Here is a 25,234-nt window from a genome sequence, read left to right on the forward strand (position 1 = left end):
TTTTCGCTTTTTAAGAAAAGCTTCTTAGAACCCATCTTTATTCTTGTGCTTGCGTCTTTACACATATTCCTCTTTTCCAGTTCGGATTTCCTCTCGACTATGGATATCCCCTTTCCGATGCACCCGTCACCCACCTTGTGACACATCAGGAATACCCATCACCTAGTCCTTTCCTACCGAACTTACGGTACAATCCCCTTCACGATGCTCTATGTCACCCATACCCATCCTATGACGCATCAGAGATGTCCGTTCCCGGATGGTCGGATACTTCTTACTGATGCTCCCTGTCACCCATCCGATGTGACGCATCAGAAGTACCCGTTCCTGGTGGCCTTACAGGTATTCCCTATCACAGTGCTCCTGTCATTACTTTGAATGACGCACTAGGGATACTCTGTACTCAGATGTCTCTAGTGAGAAAAACCCTCTCACTTAAAATTCCAATAATTCATTTAGAATTATTTTTCTTGGTGTTCCAAGCGAGAAAACCCTCACTTATAAATCCAATAATTCATTTAGAATTATTTTCCTGTCAGATAAAGCCAATTTAGCAACAAATATGACACCAGACAGTTCTCAAAGCCTCCTTCAAGGGCCCCCCTCTCTATGGCGAGAGAGGTCTATGCTATTGATTGCACAAATCTGGTACAATGGTCTAGATGCAATGGACTTGTCGACGACAATGATGACGACGACGAGAACAAGCTGAAAATCTGAAAACGCTAGGGCTGAAATCTGTAAATGCTTACTTTCTGTTGAATGCTGACACTGTTTCGGCAAGGACGGCGTTGGCTACGACGCGACGACGATGCGCTGAAAACGCAGATGCTGAAATCTGCGGAGAGTGGGCTGAATCTGAAAACGCTGGCTGATCTGACGATACGGTGAGAAATTGTTGCGGGTAGGTGAGATCTGCGAGGCTAGGGGCTGATTTGATGTGTCTAAGTGCTGAAAACTGAAAACGCTGATGCATTGGGGCTGATCTGACGCCGGAATCTACAAACGCTAGGCTGAATGCTACAAACTGAAAACGCCAATTGATCTGTAGCAAAAACGCCAAGGCTGATCTGCAATCTGGAAAACGCCAGGTTGAAACTGTAGCAAAACGCTAGGCTTGATTTGCTTCTGTTGGCTGAAAACGCTAGGTCTCCTGCCGGTCTTGCTGAGAAGGTGTGCACTGCAAGTCACTGGAAGTTTTGCTGTCTCTTATCAGAAAGTGCTAGTGCTAGGTTTTATTTATAGTAGCTTAGCAAATTTGCCCTACCCAGCTTTCCAACAAAAGTCACTTATTAAATAATAAGTGAAAATGGATAAATAGGAAAAATGGTTATGTGCACTGTGAAGTGCTCATGATGGGTACTGACTGTCATGCTGATGATCATGCTGTGTGCAACCAGAGGATAAGCAACTACTCTAAGTGCCTGGACATGCACGGCTTGCTCACAGGCTCACAAAGGTGCTAGAACACTTCCTAAGCTGACCTGAACCCTAGACCTGAGATAGCTGTAGCGCGGATAATGTGTCGTGCTCTCTACAGTGGGTGGTCCTCAGTGCAATGTGCGTGACAATCTCACTCAAGCAGATTGAATCTCCCTCACACAGACTTAACAGAAAGGAAACAATAGACGCCAACAGAGCTCACAAAGACACAGCAGCAGACCTGAACATATGACTCGACTATCTCAAAGATTGATACAGACTCTGGCGTGGAAGCACACTCAGCTCCAGCCCAGGACTCACAGGTACAATGGGGGTGTCGAGGCTCAGATGTGCCGGGATGGTGAAGACGTGCGCTGTGTATAGACTCACTGTTCTTAAGGACGATGCTGGACCAAAGGTGAAGCAGATGATACCGATGACCAACCGCTACTACTCATATGTAACACCATAAAGGGCCACCAGCGGCTCATAAATGTCAGCCATGTGGTGACCTGGCCACGATGTCCACTAGACCACCGTCAGTACCCTGCCACTGCCACGTGTCACTCCCAGCCCAGAGGGTCCGTCCAGTGTGAACCAACTGTACGAACTGTCCTGTGAAAGTGACACTGTAGCCTTCTACAGGTTGCCCGCCACAAGACCACTCACCGTTCGGTGAGAGGAAATACTAAAAAAACTGTGAAAGAAAACCATTAGGTATTGCATCTGCACATCTTTCTTGAAGCAGGTTCTAGGCCCAAAAGTGGAGTTTAGACACATTGCACTGCTTGCAAACGTTTTAAGCCTTTGGATAGGCGGGACTAGTATGATTGCATAATCCAAGAATTCCAATTGGCTAAACAGAATAAAGCTCCACAGCAAAGAGATATGCTCGGTTTGGAACCAGTGTATCTTTATTATTGATAACCATAGTGAGAGGAAAATGACCTCGTCCATGCTTGCAGATAACCTTGCCACATGCTTCTCGAACGGAGGGATGACCATAAGCCTGAGTAACACCGCAAGGAGGGATGACCATAAGCCCGAAAAAATTGCTGAGGCTGAGGGGGTAGGGAGGGCTAGATAGGGGCGAGTGGTGGAAGGGAGAGGGTGGGTAGGGGCGAGGGGGAAGGGGGAGGGGGAGGGTAGGGGTGGGGCGAGGGGGGCTGGCTAGGGACGAGGGAAAGGAGAGGGTGGGTAGGGGCGAGGGGAGGGTAGGGGCGAGAGGGGGTGGGGTGGGTAGGGGCGAGGGGTGAGGTGGTGGGTAGGGACGAGGGCAAGGTGAGGGGGAGGGTAGGGGCGAGAGGGTGGGGAGGGGGTGGATAGGGGCGAGGTTGAGAGATGGTAGGGGCGAGGGTTGAGGGGGTGGGTAGGGACGAGGGTGAGTGGGGGTGGGTAGGGGCGAGGGCGAGGGCGAGGGGAGAGGTGGAGGGACAAGGGCGAGGGCGAGGGCGAGGGCGAGGGGGTGAGAGGGACTAGGGCGAGGGCGAGGGCGAGGGCAAGGGCGAGGGGGTGAGGGGGACTAGGGCGAGGGCGAGGGGGAGAGTAGGGCTAGTGGTAGGGGGCGAGGGGGAGGGTAGGGCGAGTAGGCAGGGGCTAAGGGGGGAGAGTGTCGAGAGCTGGGTAGGGTGGGTGAACTCCTGTAGAGGAGATTTCTTACTCCTTCTATGCTTCTTCATAGGCTCAGGTGGCACATTAGATTTAGCTACTGTGGAATCATTTGAAGAGGGTGTTCCTTCAGGCAAAGAGTGAATAGAGACTCCATAACAAGGCATAGATTTGGTAGCCTCCAACCACTCGAGCAGATCTTCATCTGACCCTTCAGGTGTAGTAGGCTGTTCTTGTTCAGGTTTGGTTTCCATTGACAAAGAAACTTGCTGCACCACTGGATCCATACCTCCTTCTAAGAGAATCGGCTGCATCGGGGAGCCAGAAGTATGTATCCACATTGCATCGTTTCCCCAATCATGGAGTGCTTTAGTGTGTCGCAGCCATGGTCTTCCAATAAGCAAGGGAAATCCGCCCTCAACCTGAGGAAGACGAACCACCACAAAATCCAAGTTAAAAGTAAAGTTTTGTACGTGCAGAGACACATTGTCGACGATGCCCACTGGGTATACTGTTCGTTGATCGGCCAATGTAACTGTGAAGGGAGCAGGGCGAGTAGGCTGTAGACCTAGAGCTAACATAGTGAACTCGGGCATCAGGTTGAGGCCAGATCCACCATCCACTATCACTCGTGAGAATTGCCGACCTAAAACGGACACTGTCAGGCGAGGGCTTCTATAATCAGTGAGTGGAGCAGCGGGATTAGATATCATATAGGACTCTGATGGTCGCAATGGGAGGTGCCCGCCACTAGGACTTGCTCCAGGATAAAGTGACTGAATAACAGCAAGGGTGTCATTTCTAAAATTTGCATCTAGCCGCAACATGTCATAAAGGGACACTTGTTGGAAAGTGTTCTTCAAGACTGTCTCTGTTGTAAGCTTCTCTTTTTCTACCTGTTGTTCCTTTGGTATCTTGATCTTCTGCAGATCGGAAACTGCTTCCAAGAAAGCTTCATCAATATCGGAGAGCAAAGATTTGGATTCTTTCATGGCACTGGGGGATTGCTTGTTAACAGTTTTGCAGGCAGGGTATTTACTGGTGTGAGAATGTGTGGGGTAGTTGAACTTGATGGAATGCTAAGACCGAGAGCGGCTCTTTGGGCCCGGGTGAGGACGCCCGATGGCTCCTCTGCCAACTGCGGCGGCTTATTTTGAGGGGTAACCACGTGGGTAGAAGGGGGCGGCTGAGAAACAATGCTAACTGCTATCAAATTGAGCTTGGGAAAGGCAAACTCATTCTGGCTTTGACTTGGGTTTGAAGTCGTGGATGCACGAATTTTATGGCAATCCTTACTGTATTGATCCTTCGTTTCGGGGCAATGACGGCAGGGAGGGGACCCTTCTGGCAGGGGACATTTGCTTTGGTAATGCCCATACTCCCCGCATCTATAGCACAAAATGGGCCGATTCAAAGGGCGAGTCGAAGTGCGAGGTGGTCCTTGCTCTTGGTGTATTGAGTTGGAGGTGGAGGCATAGAAGCTTTGAGGAGATGAGGGAGCATGGGTATTATAAAAGCTCTGAGAGGGAAAAGTGCTCTGCATACCTTGCATAGGAGGGGCTGTCAGCAAAGGTGGCATATGGTGTGGATGGCCACAGGTAGAAACCATGTTGGATGCAGGTGCTGGCCCTTGCTGAAGAGAAGGACCAAGACTTTGCTGTATTTGTCGCAATCCCTTGAGGTAGTAACAATCCTTATCCTCATGTCCAAATTTTTCACAGAAGTGGCAGTAAACCCGAAGGGGGCATTCCTGTGGAGGGTGCCCTGGAGAGCGGCATGAGCTACACCAAACCGTAGCCTTAGTCTCTTGCTGACACTTGAGCTCTTCTAGCTCGCGCTTAATCTGTTCCAATGCCTCGTGATGTGGAGGCTTCTCTTGTCCAAGAGAGAAGGACCTCTCCTCTTGAAGAGCTCTCTGTAACTTTAGGGCTTCCAGTTCCCTGCGTAAAGAAGTTAAAGGATCAGAAGGACTTTCCAAAAACACAGGGAGGGTCTCTATGTGAGGGGGGTTGGTGAACAGCTTCCTAGCCCCCTCTATCCTCGTAGCAGCTGTGATGAACTCCTCCAGAGTGGCGTCGGGTCGGAGACTCGTAGTTTTTACTGAGAACTTTTGGGAAGCGCCTTCTCTACCCACTTCTTAACCATAAATTCACCTGGTTGCTGGGGAAGCTTGGCAACCAGAGACTTGGTTTTGGTCATAAGTTCTGCAAAAGTCTCCTCTGGCTGGAGCACCATGTTGGCCAACTCATCCAACACCTTCTCCTGGTAGTCACCTGGCCGGAAAGCTGCACAAAACTGCTATCTTAAGGCTGCCCAAGTTGCAAAATGGTTCTCTGCAAACTGACTGTACCATTTGTCTGCTAAGCCATCCAAGGTGGATGGAAAGAGTACCAAATAAGCATCTTCCCTGTTAAGACCACGACCCCTACAAAGAGATACAAACCTCCTTGCATGATTGTCAGCATCTTCTGAAGAGAGACCTTTGAATGTAGGGAACTTGATGTTTACCTCAGCTAAAACGCTAGCCAATGGCTCCATGGCCCCTTGCTGAGCCTGTTGCTCAGTAGCCTGCTGTAGCAGAATAGGAGAGAGCTTCACTGGAGATGGTGATCTGGAAGATGTGGAATCGGAGGGAGGAATGGGTGATGCCGTATGTGGAGGTATGGGTGATGAGGTTGATGGACTTCTAACATGTTCTAAGGGTCGTCTTCCTTTGTAGTACTTCAAAGGACTCAGGAGGGCGCTTTGACGCTCGGCTGACCTCCTTGTATGGGTCATGTAGCGACCACCAAACCAACCAAGCTTTGGGCAAGAAAACCTTGAACTGGCTGAAGACTGGTCTAGACTCTACTAGACCAGGCGAGTGACTAGACCAGGTTGGACCAGGGACGAGGAGGACTAGACCAGGGTCTAGACCAGGCAAGTGACTAGACCAGGCTGGACCAGGGACGAGGAGGACTAGACCAGGGTCGAGGGGGTCTAGACCAGAGACGAGGGCAGGCTGGACCAGGGCGAGAGATGACTAGGGCGAGAGAACAATTGGACCAGGCGAGAGGAGAATAGTGCAAGGCAAGGTCAGCGAAGCTAGATAGACCCAACCAACTCCAAGATTTGCACCTCACAGAGTGAGATTTCAGTTGAGGTCCCACCGTGATCGCCAAAATGAGAGCACCTGTAGCGCGGATAATGTGTCGTGCTCTCTACAGTGGGTGGTCCTCAGTGCAATGTGCGTGACAATCTCACTCAAACAGATTGAATCTCCCTCACACAGACTGAACAGAAAGGAAACAATAGACGCCAACAGAGCTCACAAAGAGACAACAGCAGACCAGAACATATGACTCGACTATCTCAAAGACTGATACAGACTCTGGCGTGGCAACACACTCAGCTCCAGCCCAGGACTCACAGGTACAATGGGGGTGTCGAGGCTCGGATGTGCCGGGATGGTGAAGACGTGCTCTGTGTATAGACTCACTGCTCTCGAGGACGATGCTGGACCAAAGGTGAAGCAGATGATACCGATGATCAACCGCTACCACTCATATGTAACACCATAAAGGGCCACCAACGGCTCATAAATGTCAGCCATGTGGTGACCTGGCCACGATGTCCACTAGACCACCGTCGGTACCCTGCCACTGCCACGTGTCACTCCCAGCCCAGAGGGTCCGTCCAGTGTGAAACAGCCTAGACCAACTGTACTAACTGTGTCTTGTAAAAGTGACACTGTAGCCTGCTACAATAGCTTGTCCACATGCATAGAGGGTTAGATGTGCATGTGACAAAGTTTCTGTTTGTGTGTTGCTATTGATTTCTCGCTTGGAGTGTTGCAGTTTTCCTAGAGTTCCACCCCTAGCTTTGGCTTTCAGGAGCCACCTTGAGCAAGTGGATTGGTTTTTACCCTGGCTGATAGCTCCTTGTTAGCTCTAGTGCACGATCTGTTACGCATCTTGTGGCATCCTCGTGTTTACTTGGTGATGTCGGTTGCCTCTTCTCTCATCTTCGTCACCGAGAGCTCTCTTCTTTCTGTCTTTCCTTCGTTTGTTGCTACCAGGTTCTACCAGTTGGCTGGTAATGCCCGACATTTGAGCTCTTGCCGTTGTAGTTGTTCCTTGTCCTTTTCACCGTTGGTGGATTTTGATGGTTCCGGTTTTTGATTTGCATTGGAGGAGTTTGTTCTTGGTGGAAGTGCCTATCTTTCAAAGGCTGCTGCCATCCTCTCTCCACTTAGCTTGCCAGGGCAATTTTACCCTGGCTTTCAGATTGTATAGTGGCCATGTGGCTAGTTATTTCTAGTTTTTACATTTACTAGATTATTGCCTTTGGTCTCGCCTTATAATCAGTGTTGTACTTGCCCCATAATTGGCACCATTTGGGCGTTCTGAGGGACTTTTCAAGTATTGGAAATCAGCCTCTTTTGTGTGAGAGAGAGTGTAACAGACTTGGACACTCCAAGTCAAGAATCAACCGCGACAACACCAAATAACCACTTCAAAACAAGTCAAAGATCACAATAGATGTACACTGGCCTGGCGGAATTCCGTGCCTAGAGATATTGGCCCCAAAGACTGGCGTCCCTTTCGGTATTTCTTTTTATATTAATCAGATCAAAGTACAAGAGAGTGGCTAGGGTTTCGCTCTCAGACTCTGCGTCCAGATGCTCTGAGAAGTGAGGCCCTCACCACTAATTTAAAGATTACAAGGGATGCCCAAAAGCAGAGCCCCAAAAGCTTGAAAGCAAAAGCAGATTCTCTCTCTCTCAATGAGAGCCAATAAAAAAAGCAAGTTCTCTTTTTCTCTCTCTTTTAATAACACCTCCGCGATTTCCGGAAATTAGGGTTTTTGGCAAAAATTAGGGTTTGCAGGAATTTTAGGGTTTCTGGCAGAAATTAGGGTTTCTGTTGTCCGCCACGTCATCACTTTGTGACATACCCCCCTCTTGAAAGCATTGTAATCGACCGCGATTACGCCTGCAAAACCGACAAAAGCCATAAACCGTCTTAGCAGACACTGACTGTTAGTACCTACGTACTAGAAACACACATCTAGCACATGTACAAAATCGACAGTCACATCACACGACATCACAGGTCATCACCAGACATCACAGGACATCACATGACATTCAACATTCATTCGGATCTTAGACCATGATTTATCGGCAATGTAGCTAGCAATCACATCTAGGTCCAATCGGGACCTCATTGATGTCCGATTGACTAACCCCTATTGCAACCATGTCTATTCGAGATCAATCAGACCAAAATGCTGCAGTCATTTCGGCTATCAGTTCTTGCACTCACAATAAGTCAAGAACAAATCACTATCATTATCAAGAATTCCATTTCATAAAGTCATCCAGTAGAATATTGTCAGCTCTCAGTATCCCTGAAGCTCAAAGAGACATCAGTGACTTTAGTATCAAAATCGAGGCATCTGTTGACAAAGGAGTGGAGTAACTTCTCTCTTGTGCATCCCACTGCACCAGATCTCCGGCCAAGCTGAATTCTGGGTTCCGTTTGGAGTAGACTATGCTAAACCAAAACATCGAGGTAAAGTTTCACAATCCGAGGAGTATCTGCTAGGTCCTCCTCCTCCATCCACTTCGCATCAAATGCAGGAAAGTTCTTGAACTGAACCAAGAACCGCCTTCGGACTTTACCTTTCTTCGTATCGTTATGTGCCAAAATCTATTCAGGAACAAGGATCTGCTCGTTTTCTTCCACTTCGGGTTGCTCATTAGGCTTCCCATCATCAGACACATCACCCTTATTAGGTTTCAAGAGACTCACATGCAATGCATTGTGAATCCTCCAAGTATCTGGCAGTTTCAATCGGAAGGAGACATCATTTATCTTGTCAGTGATCTGGAAAGGTCCGTAGTATCGCATACTAAGCTTTGGAAAAAGCCTCTCCTTTCCCTTTTTCTTTCTTAGGCGTGCCTTCTCAAAAGTAAGAGCACCCAATCATCCTCCTTCAATTTCAAGTCGCGACGATGGCGATCCGCTGCCTTTTTTTGTCGTTCTTGAGACTCTTGCAAAGTCTCGCGAACCTTGGCAAAAGTCGTATCCAAATCTCGCGAATATTCATCCGCTTCAAATATCTAATCTTTCGTGCTCAGGAAGGATGGAACCTTCGCAGCACTTTCAACAATCTCACATGGCGTCTTCCCTGTCGAAGAGTGTATCGTGTTATTGTAGGCAAATTCCACCAAAGGTAAGTTCTTTTCCCATTGAGTCTTCTGATCCTAAACCCTAAACCCTAAACCCTAAACCCTAAACCGACTTCAATAAATCTAAAACCACTGAATTGGCAATCTCAGATTACCCGTCAGTCTGCAAGTGGAACGATGACGAGAACTGCAACCGTGTGCCCAATGTTCTCCCAAATTGCCTTCCAAAACAAACTCATAAATCTGGGGTCTCTGTCGGAGACAATCGGCTGAGACTTGCCATGTAATCGGAAAATCATCGTGATCATTCTGTGTAATCGGGAGATCAAAAATGAAATCCATTTCAATACTTTCCCAGGGGCGGGTGGGTATGGGTAAAGGGTGTAACAATCCCAGTGCCTTATGCCTGTCAAACTTGACCTTTTGGCATACTAAGCAACTGCATACAAACTCTTCCACATCCTTTTTGAGTCTCAGTCCAAAGAAGTATCTCTCTACCCCCTTCATGGTGGTAGCAATGCCACGGTGACTCGTAAAAGGTGGACAGTGGCATTCAGTCATAACCTTTTCCCTCAACGGTTGTGTAACGCACAACAGTCTTTTTCATCAAGTAGCCTTCCCGAAGGGAGTATCCCGCTACTGTCTCCCGATCCCGTATCCGTGTGAAAATATCTGAAAAATCTGTATCTGTGGCATACTGATCGACCATATCCTCGAAGCTCCTATAATGTATCGCGGAAATAGCCAGAACCAACGGTTTCTGAGACAAAGCATCTGCCACCACATTCTTCTGTCCCTGCACATGGACAACCTGGAAGTGGAACTGTGACAAGATGTTCGCCCACCGCATCTGCTTTTCCGAAAGCTGCTTCTGTGACAAGAAGTAGCGCAAACTCTGATGGTCTGTAAAGACAGTAAAATCCGCTCCGAGTAGGTAATGCCGCCACTGAGTAAGAGCATGGATAACCGCCAAAAGCTCTTTCTCATAAATCTGTGCTGTCATCTCCGGCCTAGAGAACAAACGGCTCTCGTAAGCTATGGCATGGCCTTCTTGCATCAAGACCGCACCCAGACTACGACCACAAGCATCACAATATACTTCAAATGACTTCTGCAAGTTCGGCAAAGTCAAAATAGGTCCCGTAGTCAATTTCTCTTTCAATGTCCGAAAGGAAGTCACCTCTGTGGGTCCCCACGAAAAAGGTACTCCTTTCTGTGTCAAGGTATGCAAAGGGGAAGCAACCTCTGCAAACTTTCGTATGAATTTCCTGTAGTACGAACACTGTTGGGGTATAAAGCCCAATGTGGTCACCCAGGTAAGTGGGCGGGCCGCCAGGTATGTACACATATTCTTTTGTTAAAACCTAATAAGAACTCACTATGCTCTACACATTACAGTAGAGCGAGTTCACCATATCGTCGTGCTCTTCTTCTCGCACTCTCTCTCGCGTCGCACTTCCGCTCGTACTCCTCCAACTCGTATCAGAGCTCAGATCGAGGCTCGGGGCAGCACTGCAGGAGGCTAGAGTCACCAGCTCAGATTGGAGTGAAATTCGACAGGCAAAGACACGGCCCCAAATCTCGTGAGAGAACCCTCAGGGCTCGGTGTTGTCAGAATTTCATTCTGAGGTCATCTTGGCCACCGTTCGGCTTCGACAAAGGTCTGCGCAGGCCATTTTCCACTACGTGATCTCAGCGGGTGCAGATCCGACTCTGCAAATTTGGGTTTTCGGCCTACGACTGCAGGTGCTGAGGATATCGACACTCCCAGAGTGCTGATTTGTGGTTGTCTACACATCAAAGGACGGCTCACAGTTCTTGGAGGCGTGTCACATACGACACGGGCGCATCTACACACAGACTGTAGGCGACATTCACTAGTTCATCAGGTAGCTTGTGTTTGCTGCTTGATATTCCAGATTTCATTCTGACATTGCAGGTACTTCCACATGGGATGTATTGTCAGAGATGATGTATGTCTGTTGAGGGTTTGCTGGCTGTGAGTCACGCAGCAAACAACCGCCGCAGCGGTTACAGCATACAGTGGGAAATTTGTGGATGTATGACTTTGTGGGAAGTCTATGTACTGTCAGATTTACTGCAGCCTTTGTTGAGGGTCGAGTGAGGTTTTATTGAGCTGGGGGATTCTCGAATGTTGAGATCCTTTCGGTGATACAGGTCTTGGAGCGATCCCTCGAGCACCCTTAGATAGGCAGCTAGGATGTATTAACTGTGAGTTAGACAGTTGGGATTGCATCTTTGCTTTACTGCCGTTGAGGCATTGTCACAGTCTATGCTTACAGGACAGTGACAGGACAGTACAGGTGCAGGACAGGTTTACCCGCAGCTTACAGTGTCAGAGAGACAATGTTTTTTGAGCTGTTTTTTGAGTACACCAGAGCCATTTTACAAAGGAGACTCTGCCGAAATTTATGCAGAATCTGAAGCTTTCTGGGTTATTTGACAGGTTGATATTGGTTCAGAGGTCAGTTTACAGGGGAAGCTCTGCCGAATTTTTCCCAGGAAAGTAAACCACTGTGAAGCGTAGCTATGGCTGGATCACAGGACACTGCTCTTTACAATATCAAGAAGCTGGATGGAACCAATTTCCCATTGTGGAAGAAGCAGATTTGGCACGTGTTGGTACAAAAGAAGCAAATAAAACCTATAAAGCTAAAGGGGATAATACCAGAAGATATGGACGAAGATGAATGGAGCGAAATGGATGAATTGGCACTTTCTACCATTATGCTGACTTTGGCAGAAAGCGTTTACTTCAATGTAGTAGACGAGATGTCGGCTTATCAAGCATGGTTAAAGCTGAGTGATCTTTATGAGAAGCAGAGTGCAGTTTCACAGGTATACTGGCTTAAGAAGCTTGTTGACTTGAAGATGAAAGAAGGGACACCTATGTCCAATCATCTGAATGAATTCAACACAATCTACAGTCAATTGTCAGCTCAAGGTGTCAAGTTTGATGAACCTGTTAGAGCTATGTTCCTGTTGATCACATTGCTGGAAAGTTAAGACACTTTTCGCACAGCTTTGAGTAATTCTGCACCTCCAGATGGTTTGAACATAGCAGGTGTAGAAGGAAGTCTGCTTACTGAAGAAACCAATAGAAAGACAATGGACAAAGGCAAAGGAACAGCCTTAGTTGTCAGGGGAAGGACCAAAGAAAAGTACAAAGGTGGAAAGAGGAATCAGTCTCGTAGCAAGTCCCGCAGTGCTAAAGGCAAGAGTGACATAGAATGCTACCATTGTGGCAAGAAGGGTCACATGAAAAGAGACTGCAGAGAATGGAAAGCAGAAAAAGGCAAAGAGAAAGCTGAAGACCATGGTGAGAAGAACAAGTCCTCAGTGAAGATTCAAGAAATAAATGTGACAAACACTGTTGCAGAGGATGACAGTCTAGTGTCAGGAGACATCTACTTCTTGAAGAATACAATGGACTCAGCTCTTCTTACAGCATCTGATGGAAATGCACTGAGTGACTGGATTATAGACTCAGGGGCATCACTTCATGTGTCTCCAAACAAGGAGTGGTTTACTTCTTATGTGACCACTAAAGATCATGTTCGGCTAGGCAATGGGCAGACATGTGAGATCTTAGGTGTTGGAGATGTTCAATTGAAGTTTCAGAATGGCTCTTCTTTCACGCTGAAGAATGTGAGACATGTTCCCGCAATTACAAAGAGCTTGATCAGCACAGGTTTACTTGATGATGCTGGCTACGTCACCACTTTTGGACAGAACATGTGGAAGATATCCAAGGGTTCTATGACAGTAGCACATGGAGTAAAGTCTGGAGGACTTTACATGATTTATGTATCAAATGTCTCTAAAAATGTAATCAATGTAACCGAGCAGCCAAACGTTTCTTTGTGGCATAGCCGGTTAGGACATATGTCCAAGAAGGGAATGGAAATCTTGTCTCGTTCTGGTTATTTGCCTGGCTTTTCATTTAATGATTTTGAATTCTGTGAACATTGTCTGTATGGTAAGCAAACACAGCAGCCACATAAGCATAGAAGCAGTAGAAGAGATACACAGTTGGCACTTATTCATAGTCATAGTTTTTCCATACGTCAATCACACGTCGGACGCACACGGGTACGGAAGTACGGAATAAGTACGGATCAGACCACCCAAAATTCCACACGTCAGTCTTAGGATGCTACATAGTAATTGTAGAAATACTTATTGCACCACCATGTTTAAAACTTTATAAGTTTATAGACAGACAAAAGTTAAAACTTAAAACCATAGAAACTTAAGAAATTAAAAGTGGACTGAGGACTCTGGAGAGTCGAGACTGGAGAGAATCAAGATGGTGCCTCAGACCTCTAAGTAATGATTGATAAAGTAACCTCCAAACAGAAAGGAGTCAAGAGTCAAGACAATAGAAGCAAGCCAAAAACATTCAGGAATTAGGAGTGTAGTCTCCTGAAGGTTGAATCCAAAACATAAGTAGGGAGGCGAGACTAGAGGCTAGAATCTAAACTGTAGACTCTAGAGTCAACAGTGAACAAAACACCATACGGGTAACGGCATGCCGCATAAGTAAATGTCAAAAACCATGGTCCAGACTCCATAAGCAGGCGGCCAGGCATAGTGAGCTCTAACTCGCACCATAGCTCACATCCTCATCGTCATAAGCAGCATCATCCTCCTCCTCGTCCTCGTCCTCATCCTCATCCTCATCCTCATCCTCATCCTCATCCTCATCACCACCAACTGAGCATGATGCTCCAATATGACTGGTCCCAGCAATGGGAATAGGCTCTATCGCATCTGTAGTACTCTCTGCAATGGCCTCCTGAATCTCTTGCAAGGCAAGCAAGCGGCCCTCATCTTTTTCCTTATTGAGCATTTCCAATGTGACCTCCATTCTCTCATAGCCGCGCTCTTTGATTTTGGATATGAGCCTCAAGTTCGTGTGTATGTACACAAGCTTCTCTGTATGAGATGGGAGTAGCCTATTTCTTCTCTTGTTATGAATGAGAGAGAAGGTGCTCCAATTTCTCTCACATGGAGAGGCACATGTCCCTTGCGAAAGCACTCTCAAAGCAAGAGCTTGCAAAGCAGGTGTGCAAGCCCCAAAAGTTTCCCACCATTTCACTCCCTCTTGCATCCTCAATGCATCTTTTGCAATTGGATGAGCAAATGACTTGCTTTCAGCTTTATAAATGTCAAACTCATCAATTAGGGTGCCTTGCAAGGTCAAATCACCCTTGGTGTACCTGTCCAAGAATGTCATCCATCCTTCATGCACCTCGCCATCACTTTCTTGCCCTCTTCCTCGCCATATGGGATGCAACATGTATCCAACAGCATGTAACGGTGTGTGCAACATATTCCATCTTTGAATGCATAGATCCCTAATCTCTCTCATCCTTGCAGCATCAATGCCTTGCATGTTTTCAATTTGCTCTACCATGCGATCCGTAAGCTCATACATGAGCCCCATGGTGGCTCCTTCCCTATCAGCCAAACGGAGAATTTTCAAAATCGGAGCACACATTTTCAAAATCAGCCTTGCCTCTTGCCAAAAGGATGCATTAAACACAATGTTCGAGACCTCAGTAGCCTTTTGAGTCTTGGATCTCTTCATCTTAACAAATTTGTCATCAATCATAAGCTTGCGCATACCTTGCATGCATCTCTCATCCATAAGATTGGCCAACATAATAAAGTAGTACGCAAATCGAGTGGCTGACGGCTTGACCAAGTCCTTCTTGCTAAGTTGCCGAAACAATGCCAACACAGTAGATTTTCTTGTCACAAATGTGACAATCTTTGTTGCATGCTCAAGCACTTTTCCAACCCAACCAATCTGTCCAATGTCCTCAAACAAAAGGTCCAAGCAATGGCAAGCACATTTGGTAAAAAAAATGTGTTTCCACTCCCTTTCAATCATCTCCCCAGCACCAACACAATTGGTTGCATTGTCCATGCATACCTGCACAACATTTGCTGGGCCAATCTCTCTGATAACCTGTTTGAGATGCTTAAAAATAAATTCCGATGTCTTTGTTTCCCCAGATGTGTCTATAGCTTTCAAAAACACTGACCCATGAATAGAGCATGCAAGAAAGTTAATGATAGGCCTGCGCCTAGTGTCAGACCATCCATCACACACTATAGAGCATCCATATCTTTTCCATTTCTCGCGTACACCCATGATCTCAGTCTTTACGCATTTAAACTCCTCATTCAATTCTGTGGTGCGCAAAGCATGATAAGAGAGGGGAACATACGAAGAACCTGCTTGCCCAATAGCTTTCACCATTTGCAAAAAGTAAGGGCTCCTTACTTTCCATGTAGGAACATCCTCAGCATAAAAAAACCTGCGCAAGGCTTGGTCTGCTTGCTTCCGTGTTTGCAAGCCAAATGCACTCGCCAAACCCCCTTGAGAAACCTTCCTCTTTTTGCTTGAGGACCCCACATTGGACTTGGAAGAGCCACTTACATTAGTTGTTCCCTTAGCATGCATACTCATTGAAGCACTTCCTTGAGCTTGAGAGGCATCTCCTTCCAAATCATTGACCAGTGCATCTACAAAAGCAGCTCTGTCTTCTCCCTCTGGCCTTGCATCTGCATGCAATCTTGTGACAATCTCTACAACATCTGTTGGGGCCTCATCACATGGGCCTCCCACACCATGGCCAGCAATGCCCAAAATATGTGCACGGATACGCAAAGGACCACCGTCCCATGAATGCCCACAAAAATTACATTTACAAGTCCATTTTCCTTTTGGAAGACTCTTCACTTGCTGCACATACTGCCACTCGGGACGCTTGGTTCGGCCCATCTGCAAACTTGCAAAGAATTCGGCTTGGAAGTTGGAACTTGGAAGATGGTGCAACGAGCTTGAGCCTTGCCACTTGGAGTACTGAGCTGGTTGCTGCGCTATGTGTTGGGGGAGAGGTTGGAGGCAAGAGAGAGTGCGACCCGAGGGCGGAGACTCGAGAGAATGGGCGGGCCGCGGGCTGATGTCCAAGCCTCACAAGTTCATACACGCTCTGTGACAGTGTGAGTATCTCTGCAATCTCTGTATATTCTATGCAGAGACATTCGCCTGCAGACTATACGAGCGCGCGGCCAAAATAATGCAGCCGAAACTTTTTTGCCCAAATTTTTTGCCACGCTGGCTGCACGTACGAAATCCTCTTCCGTACTTCATCCGTACCCGCACCCGTACGGCAGTACGGCAGGCCTTCCGTACGCGAACGAAAAAGACTATGTTCATAGTGATTTGTGTGGACCTATGCCTAACCTATCTCTAGGGGGAGCTTCTTACTTTATGACATTTATAGATGATTACTCGAGGAAAGTATGGGTTTACTTTCTCAAGCACAAGGATGAAGCGTTTAGTGTTTTCAAAACGTTTGTGACACTTGTCGAGAATCAGAGTGGCAAGAACCTTAAATGCTTACGCATTGACAATGGTGGAGAGTATGTTTCAAAGGCCTTTCAGGAATTTTGTGAGTCAAAAGGTATAAAACGTGAACTTACTGCTCCTTACAATCCTCCTCAAAATGGTGTTGCTGACAGGATGAATAGGACCATACAAGAGAAGGTCAGAAGTATGTTGTCTAATGCACAGCTGCCAAATGGGTTTTGGGCTGAAGCTGTATCAACAGCTGTTCATCTTGTAAATAGATCTCCTTGCAAGGTTTTGGAGAAGGATTCAGTGCGAGAGATGGTATGGTCAGGCAAGGTGCCCTCATACAAGCATCTTAGAGTCTTTGGCTGTGAGGCATATACTCACGTTCCAAAAGAATTTAGGAACAAACTTGAGCCAAAGAGTAGAAAGTGCATCTTTCTAGGCTATGGTAATTCTGGTGAGATGGGGTACAGACTTTGGGATCCCGAATCCAGAAAGGTTGTCCGCAGCAATGATGTTCACTTTAATGAATCCAAATATCATTCTAAACCAGAGAGGGTTAAGGAGATTAGAAGAGTTGTCTTCCAAGAAGATGGACCTGCACGTGCAAGACAAAATGTCAGGGCTCAAGAGGAGCAAGTACAGGATAGATTGGAACCACAGGTTGTGGCTGAGCCTGAGCTACCTATTGTGCGTCGATTTGGACGTGTCACGCGACCTCCTGATAGGTTTGTTCCATCTATGAACTATGTCATGTTGACTGATTGCAATGAGCCTTCATGTTACAAGGAAGCAGTGCAAATGAAGGACTCCGGGAATTGGCAATTGGCCATGCAGTCAGAGATGACAGCTCTGCATAAAAACCAGACATGGAAGCTAGTTAAATTACCACGGGGCAAAAAGGCTCTACCTTGTAAATGGGTTTACAGGTATAAGATCACTGCTCATGATAGTCAGCCAAAGTACAAAGCAAGGCTTGTTGCCAAGGGCTTTAAGCAAGAACAAGGCATGACTTTGATGAAGTCTTCTCTCTGGTGGTCAAGATGACTACATTGAGATGCTTTCTTGCATTGGTTGCCATATTAGATTTGGTGTTGCACCAAATGGATGTCAAGACAGCATTCTTGCATGGTGATTTAGATGTGGAAATTTACATGCAGCAGCCAGAAGGGTTTGTTGAGAAAGGCAAGGAAGATTGGGTATGCCAGTTGTTAAAGAGTCTTTATGGCTTAAAACAATCACCGAGGGCATGGTACCATAAATTCCACAAGTTTATGCTTTCTCAAGGCTACAAACGTAGCGAGTTCGATCACTGTCTATATACAAAGAAGGCTAAGGATGGTAGTTGGTTGATCCTTATTTTGTATGTGGATGACATGTTGATTGCTGGCAAGCACTTGGAAGAAATTTCAGCTTTGAAGTCAAAGATGGCAAAATCGTTTGACATGAAAGACATGGATGAGGCAAGTCATATACTTGGTATGCGCATTAAAAGAGACAGATCAAAGAAGTTAATTTGGTTATCTCAAACAGAGTATATTGACAAGGTTTTGCAACGTTTCAATATGGAGAAGGGAAAGGCATTGAGTGTTCCATTGCCACCATATGTGAAACTTAGCAAACAAGATTGTCCTGTGTCTGAGGAAGAACAGGTTGAAATGGATAAGATTCCATATGCGTCTGCAGTAGGTAGTTTGATGTATGCAATGATTGCTACTCGCCTAGACATTGCATTTGCAGTGGGAGTAGTAAGTCGATACATGTCAAACCCAGGCAAGAAACATTGGGAGGCAGTGAAAGGAATATTGAGATACCTGAAAGTTACAAAGAGTATGCGTATATGCTATGGGAGTCAGGAGCTAAGTGTAAAGGGTTTTACAGACTCAGATTATGCAGGTGACTTAGACAACCGAAGGTCTACGTCAGGGTATGTCTTTACATTGGCTGGTGGAGCAGTATCATGGCGTTCTAGATTACAAGATTGTGTTACTCAGTCTACTACAGAGGCTGAATATGTTGCAGCATCAGAGGCATGCAAAGAATCAATTTGGCTTAATCGACTAGTAACAGATTTGGGAATCAAAGAAGAGATGCCTATGTAATATTGTGATAGTCAAAGTGCTATACAATTGGCTCGCAATCCAGTTTATCACTCAAAGACAAAGCATGTGGATGTGAAGTATCATTTCATCAGGGAAATGCTCGAGGATAAGCAACTTCAGCTTGTCAAAGTTCACACCACAGAAAATCCTGCTGATCTACTTACAAAAGGACTTCCCTCAGAGAGCTTTGCGCATTTTCGCAAGCAGTTAGGTGTAGGGTAGTACACCACTTCTCTACATCTCTTGTATATTAGCTTGTATAGTAGCTTCTCTCACACTTAAAGTACCACATTGGACTTTAAGTGGGAGGTTGTTGGGGTATAAAGCCCAATGTGGTCGCCTAGGTAAGTGGGCGGGCCGCCAGGTATGTACACATATTCTTTTGTTAAAACCTAATAAGAACTCACTATGCTCTACACATTACAGTAGAACGAGTTCACCATATCGTCGTGCTCTTCTTCTCGCACTCTCTCTCGCGTCGCACTTCCGCTCGTACTCCTTCAAACATAGTCCCAAGAAGCTTCTAACTTCTTGGCCTGATCCATTTGCACTCCTGCTGCTGACACAATGTGTCCCAAAAAGTGTATCTTTGGTAGGAAAAATTCACTTTTCTTTGCATTAATCACTAACTTGTGATCTCCTTATGCCTGAAAGACCTGAAGCAGATGATCTCTGTGTTTTGCCTCATTCTTGGAGAAAACAATGATGTCGTCAAAGAAAGTGCCAACAAATAGACTGTACTCTCGAAAAATCCTATCCATCATCCGGTTAAATGTCGCAGGAGCATTGGTTAAGCCAAAAGACATCACCAAAAACTCAAATAACCCAAAAGTTGTCCGAAAAACTATCTTGTAGACATCTCTTGGCCCTATCCTTATCTGATGATATCCACTCTTCAAGTCAATCCTGCTAAAGCACGAGGATCCCTGTAACCTGTTGCTTATATCATCGATCCTAGGAATCGAAATCTGTTCTTGATGGTGATTTCGTTGAGAGTGCTATAATCGATGCACATTCTCCAAGATCCGTCTTTCTTCAAAACCAACAACACTGGAGAGCAATACGGTGAAGTACTAGGATGAACAAGACCCTTTTCCAAGAGGTCTTTCACTGGGTTTATAATCTTTTCATTCTGTACTCGGCTCACACGATAAGGTGGCCGATTCGGTGGCGTGCTTCCAGGTATCAGATCAATGGTTTGATCTTCAGGCCCTCTGAAAAGCAATCGGCATGAGTGTGGAGAAAAATCTTGGCGTTCTTTTGATCAGGTCAAAACATATTCAACCTTTATCCAGCGTTCAGTTCTCTCCCAAAAGAATGAGTAAGAAACTGAAGTTCATCAAGTACAATCTCTAAGCCCTTCATTTATCAAAGTCGCTTTGTCGGCCTGGTAGTCAACCACGGCGTAGTTCGTGTGGTACCAAGGGATCTTGAGTAGAACGTCACTCGCGTGCCCTGAACACCCCTGTCATTGCAAACAAAGTTTGCCAATGCTCGGTGTAATGGCAACATCCCATCCGGGTGCGAGTCGAACTACCTCCGCCTGTGGCGTCAGTCTGTCGGGCGTAATTCCAAATCGAGCCGCCAATTCCAAGTGAAAAGAAGTTGGCCTTGGCTCCTTCAAAAGAGCTTGCTGATCCTTCACTTTGCCCCAAAAGCGGCAAAGTTTGTACTTTCATTCATTAGATTCGGTGCAGGTTCCACGCCATGTGGTACTAGTTCTGTTTTTCTATCTGCCTTTTTTGCCACGTTCCTCAGCTGCTCTCGAACTCTCAGGCTTGTTGTCGTCTTTATCATTCTATTCTTTCTGTGCCTTATTAGGGCACTTCGCGGAGATATGTCCATGTTCCCCGCATCCAAAGCACTTCCCCTCTCTGATGAAGCGAGCTCTCTCCTCAGGAGTAAGCTTGGGTCGTGCATCCTTTTTCTTTGGGTTGCTCTTTTTTCTTTCTACTTTCATTCCCAGAAGTCTGTTCGGCTCGTTGTGACATGGGCTCATCTGTGGGGTAGGTCAGACTGCCAGAGTGAATGGCAAAGCCCCGCTTCGCATGACTCATCAACTCCTGAATAGAAGCTGACTTCTGTTCCAAGCAGTGATCTCGGATCTCTGTAGGTAGACCCAAGGTAAACCGCTCAATCTGTTCTCTGAACGAGATCTTCTTGAATGAAGAGGCGGGTAGAAAAGAGCTCCAGAATCTTTCACAATAAGCATTGATTGTATCTTTCTTGGTCATCCGAAGATGGTTCCAAGCAGCTCGTATATCTCGTTCATATTCTTGCGTCAACCAAGAAGAAATAAAAAGCTTCTTAAATTTCAGCCATTTAACTGGCGCACTCTTGTTAAAAGAAGCGTGGACCACCAAGTACGAGCATTCCCCTTAAGGTAAGAGGTAGCTCTCCGAATCTTGGAGTGCTCTGAATAGCGTCCTCCCGCGAAAGCAATGTCAAACTGCTGCATAAAAGACAAAGCCTTCGAAGCATCTGAGTATCCTGAAAAGTATCAAACTTGATCGAGTGGCCACCTTCCTTAAACTTTCGAACTTTCTTGCTTTTATCTTCGAGAAAGTCATACTGGTTGGCTTTGTAAAAATTCTTCTTGTTCGCATAAAACTTTCCGTCATCGGAATCTGAGCTGTCTGTAGACGAGTCCTCAGTAGAACTGTCAGTCTCTGGGCGAGATGTAGCCTTCTTTGCCTTTTTCTTGCCCTTTTCGAAGCTTTGTTTCTTGCTTCTCTTTTTACCTTTTCTGTCTTCTTTGCTCGAATCCGAGGAGCTAGAAGAACTATCAGAAGAAGAAGAAGAAGAAGAAGAACTGGGTACTCCTTCAAATCAAACACGCTTCTTCTGTTTCTTTGCCTTGTCAAAAGTCGACTGATGACCCAAATAACCTGGAAAGTCAGTGCTTTTCTTTTGCTTTTTGCCGTGCTTTTTGGCTTTCTTTTGCGCGTCAAAAAGTTGAGCAATCCGTGCATCAACCACGTTCTGCAGTTCCTTCTCCGTATATTTTCTTGGAGGTAGAAGGTTTCTTGAGAGCGGGTTTCGGGAGTGGTATTGTGGTTCTCTGCCACTCCATCTATACCTCTTCCAAAGAGGTCTGGTTCATATATTTTGCCATCTTCGGGTCCTTGGCAAAATTGAGCATCATCTTTGTTGCATCGCCGATCAACTAGCGACGCTCCATCTCTTGCCACTCCGCCTAAGTATGCCAAGGCGGGCCATACTCTCTGCCGGAATCTTCGTTGTGATCCCTGCCCGCATCTCCAGATGTAGAGGGAGTCGACTGATCATTGCCTGAAGCCATGGGTGCCGCGGAAAAAAAAATTCGGGGATCGGATTTCCTGTAGAAGAGAAATTAACCGTGCTCTGATACCACTGTAACAGACTTGGACACTCCAAGTCAAGAATCAACCGCGATAGCACCAAATAACCACTTCAAAACAAGTCACAGATCACAATAGATGTACACTGGCCCGGCGGAGTTTCGTGCCTAGAGATATTGGCCCCAAAGACTGGCGCCCCTTTCGGTATTTCTTTTTATATTAATCAGATCAAAGTAAAAGAGAGTGGCTAGGGTTTCGCTCTCAGACTCTGTGTCCAGATGCTCTGAGAAGTGAGGCCCTCACCACTAATTTAAAGATTACAAGGGATGCCCAAAAGCAGAGCCCCAAAAGCTTGAAAGCAAAAGCAGATTCTCTCTCTCAATGAGAGCCAATAAAAAAAGCAAGTTCTCTTTTTCTCTCTCTTTCTCCCAAATCATAGGAAAAAGGAGAGATTTGCGTCGCTCAATTTTTTTTTTCTTTTTTTTTAAATAACACCTCCGCGATTTCCGGAAATTAGGGTTTGCAGGAATTTTAGGGTTTCTGGCAGAAATTAGGGTTTTTGCTGTCCGCCACGTCATCACTTTGTGAGAGAGAGAGAGAGAGAGAGAGAGAGAGAGAGAGAGAGAGAGAGAGAGAGAGAGAGAGAGAGAGAGAGAGAGAGAGAGAGAGAGATGATGAAATGAAATGTTATATTGACGTCTTCAAGAGGCCAAAGGGACCTATGAGACCAAAAAGTTACAATTGGTGAATCTGACACAATGTATGGGTATAGAAAATACAAAGAGCTGAAAAAACTGAAGCTGAAACGAAATAGGCGGGGAGGGGTAAGGGCTGATATAATGGGTTAGCTGATGGATACAAATCATCAGAGGTAGGCGGGTCAAGCTCATATGAGATCTCTCATTGGTCGTTGCCGAATCTCATCAATATCTTCTATGGTGAATAATCTGACTGGTCGTATCGCATGTCGAGCTAGGATGATGTGGATCCTCTACTGCCACGTCCGTCGATGATATGAGGCCCCCCGTGGTCGTGGGCAACTGGATCTGCCTAGCTCAATGGCTCGATCAATCAACGTACCTCTGGTGGGTGGAATCTGAGATCTGCTGTGAACGATTCCTCCCCGCTGTCCTCTGGCTAGTGTAAAGAAGTCTGTGATCTGTCTCCGAGATTGGCTCTCTTGTGATGTCCTCAGCAAGCTCTCTATGTCTGTGCAGCTCTAGTAGAAACAATCCAAGACATTTCTGATCCTCGTATCTCATGACTCTAGAAAATGGTCCAAAACCCTCTCTGAACAGACACTGGAAGCGGCCTCGTATCTCATAGTACACCGGGCAGTGACATGTGTAGTGTAGCTCTATCTCTGGCTCTACGTGACATAAATGACATATATCCTAGGACCTAGCCTTTGTTGGTACCCCTCGAAATCGGCCAATCTCAATCTGAAGCTGATGTGAGGATGTGCGCATCTGCCCAATAGCACACCGTATCCCATTGCTTTCTATGAGATGCTCTCTATGGAAAGCCATCTTCATGTCCAACTCTTGTGACTTTATGTTGATGTATGCTCATGTGTGTGTGCGTGTGGTGTGTGTTGTGTTTGGGAGCATATGTTTGTACCTAGTTCTACACCCACTATTGGGCACTGACGACGTTAGTGGGGATGTCGTGGTATTTAGTCAATACTATGCATGATGGAGCTGATGGTTATATTGTCTCGTGGGTGACTACCATGAGTCTATACCTTGCACTTTCCTTCAAGGGTGAATCTGGGTATATCCTGGATTCATCTAGGTATATTTTTTAGTCGTATAGCGGACATGCAGACCTCACATTGTGAAGTTTTCGTCCGAGTTACGACCAGTTGATATTGTGCTAATTCTTTCTATCTTTTGTGGTGCGTATGCCCTATCAACTACCTTTTCTTTTGTGCTAATTTTTCCAATTTAACGCTTCTCTTAGTGCTAGGCTTCATTATGGCTGAGTCTGCCCTTGATCTCCGGAGTCATGACAGAAACTCAACACTCTGAACTTTGTGTTGATGTATGCTCATGTGTGTGTGCGTGTGGTGTGTGTTGTGTTTGGGAGCATATGTTTGTACCTAGTTCTACACCCACTATTGGGCACTGACGACGTTAGTGGGGATGTCGTGGTATTTAGTCAATACTATGCATGATGGAGCTGATGGTTATATTGTCTCGTGGGTGACTACCATGAGTCTATACCTTGCACTTTCCTTCAAGGGTGAATCTGGGTATATCCTGGATTCATCTAGGTATATATATGAGTCTGGTGATCTCTGTCCGTGTGAGCGATAGGGAGGGTGCATCTAAGGAGTATTGGAATTGAGGCAATCTATCCATGCTGAAACCATGTGGCTGAAACAATGAAGTCATCTGCCCATACCAACATGCTGTGTCACCCTGCAGTGCTAGCTGTTGGGATGACTCCAAGGCTAGCCGAGCGTATCTATCTCTGGGGAGGTCCCATACACTGTGTATAAAGGATACTGAACTAGTCAATGCCTCGACCACGAGGGGTGGGGTGGCTAGCTTGGCTCGGATAATCTCATGTGGCACTGAGGCCTTAGCCCGAATCATCCGAGAGATTATAGAGATCAGATGCCTCTCCATACATCTCCATCCATCAGTGCTGCCAGATCTGCCATGGTGGTCTACTAAGGGTCCCCATATGTGAACTCTGTAAAGCATAGCTGAAGCCACTAGAGTGTCAAAAAGCCAGAGCTTTGTTCGCGGTTCCTGAAATTGAATTTGCGAACAAGTCCTCTCCAATCCTCCCAAGGCTACATAGGCTCTCGTCAGTTTGGTCTCTGTTGTCGAGGAGAAAACACCAGTCCACTGAAGACTACCCCGAGATAGGTGTATGCATCTGTGTACTCCACAGTCTTCTGGCCATACGTAAATGTGGGTCCTGACCTTCTGATCCACTGTGATGTGGTGTTGAACACCATAACCTTGGTTTTCCCAAGGTTGATAGACAATCCACTATCATGAGCAAATGTGTGCAAAGCATCCAAATGACGCTGCATCCCCTCCGGAGAGTCGGAAATCAACACAATATCATCAACGTATAACAACATCGGAATCCATGTCCTTGCTAGTTGGGCACCTTTGTCTCCCTCTCTCTCTACATAGTTTGAAAACTCATCCACATACATCCCAAAAAGAGTCGGAGATAGGGGGCATCCCTGCTT

General features: G+C 46.2%; 2 protein-coding genes across 2 annotated transcripts in view; one reads left to right on the forward strand and one right to left on the reverse strand.

Moving 5' to 3' along the window:
- The window catches only part of LOC147430443 (telomere repeat-binding protein 4-like), a 71,591-nt gene that overhangs the window by 19,675 nt on the left and 26,682 nt on the right, over positions 1 to 25,234 (forward strand). The window lies entirely within an intron of this gene.
- Positions 13,827 to 16,040, reverse strand: LOC147430444 (uncharacterized). The gene has a single exon (XM_086494502.1). It carries the CDS (start codon positions 16,020 to 16,022, stop codon positions 13,827 to 13,829), a length of 2,196 nt encoding a protein of 731 aa, XP_086350628.1. The 5' UTR covers positions 16,023 to 16,040.

Source organism: Adiantum capillus-veneris, chromosome 21, assembly GCF_014529385.1.
Source record: "Adiantum capillus-veneris isolate H3 chromosome 21, ASM1452938v2, whole genome shotgun sequence".
Taxonomy (NCBI): Eukaryota; Viridiplantae; Streptophyta; class Polypodiopsida; order Polypodiales; family Pteridaceae; genus Adiantum; species Adiantum capillus-veneris.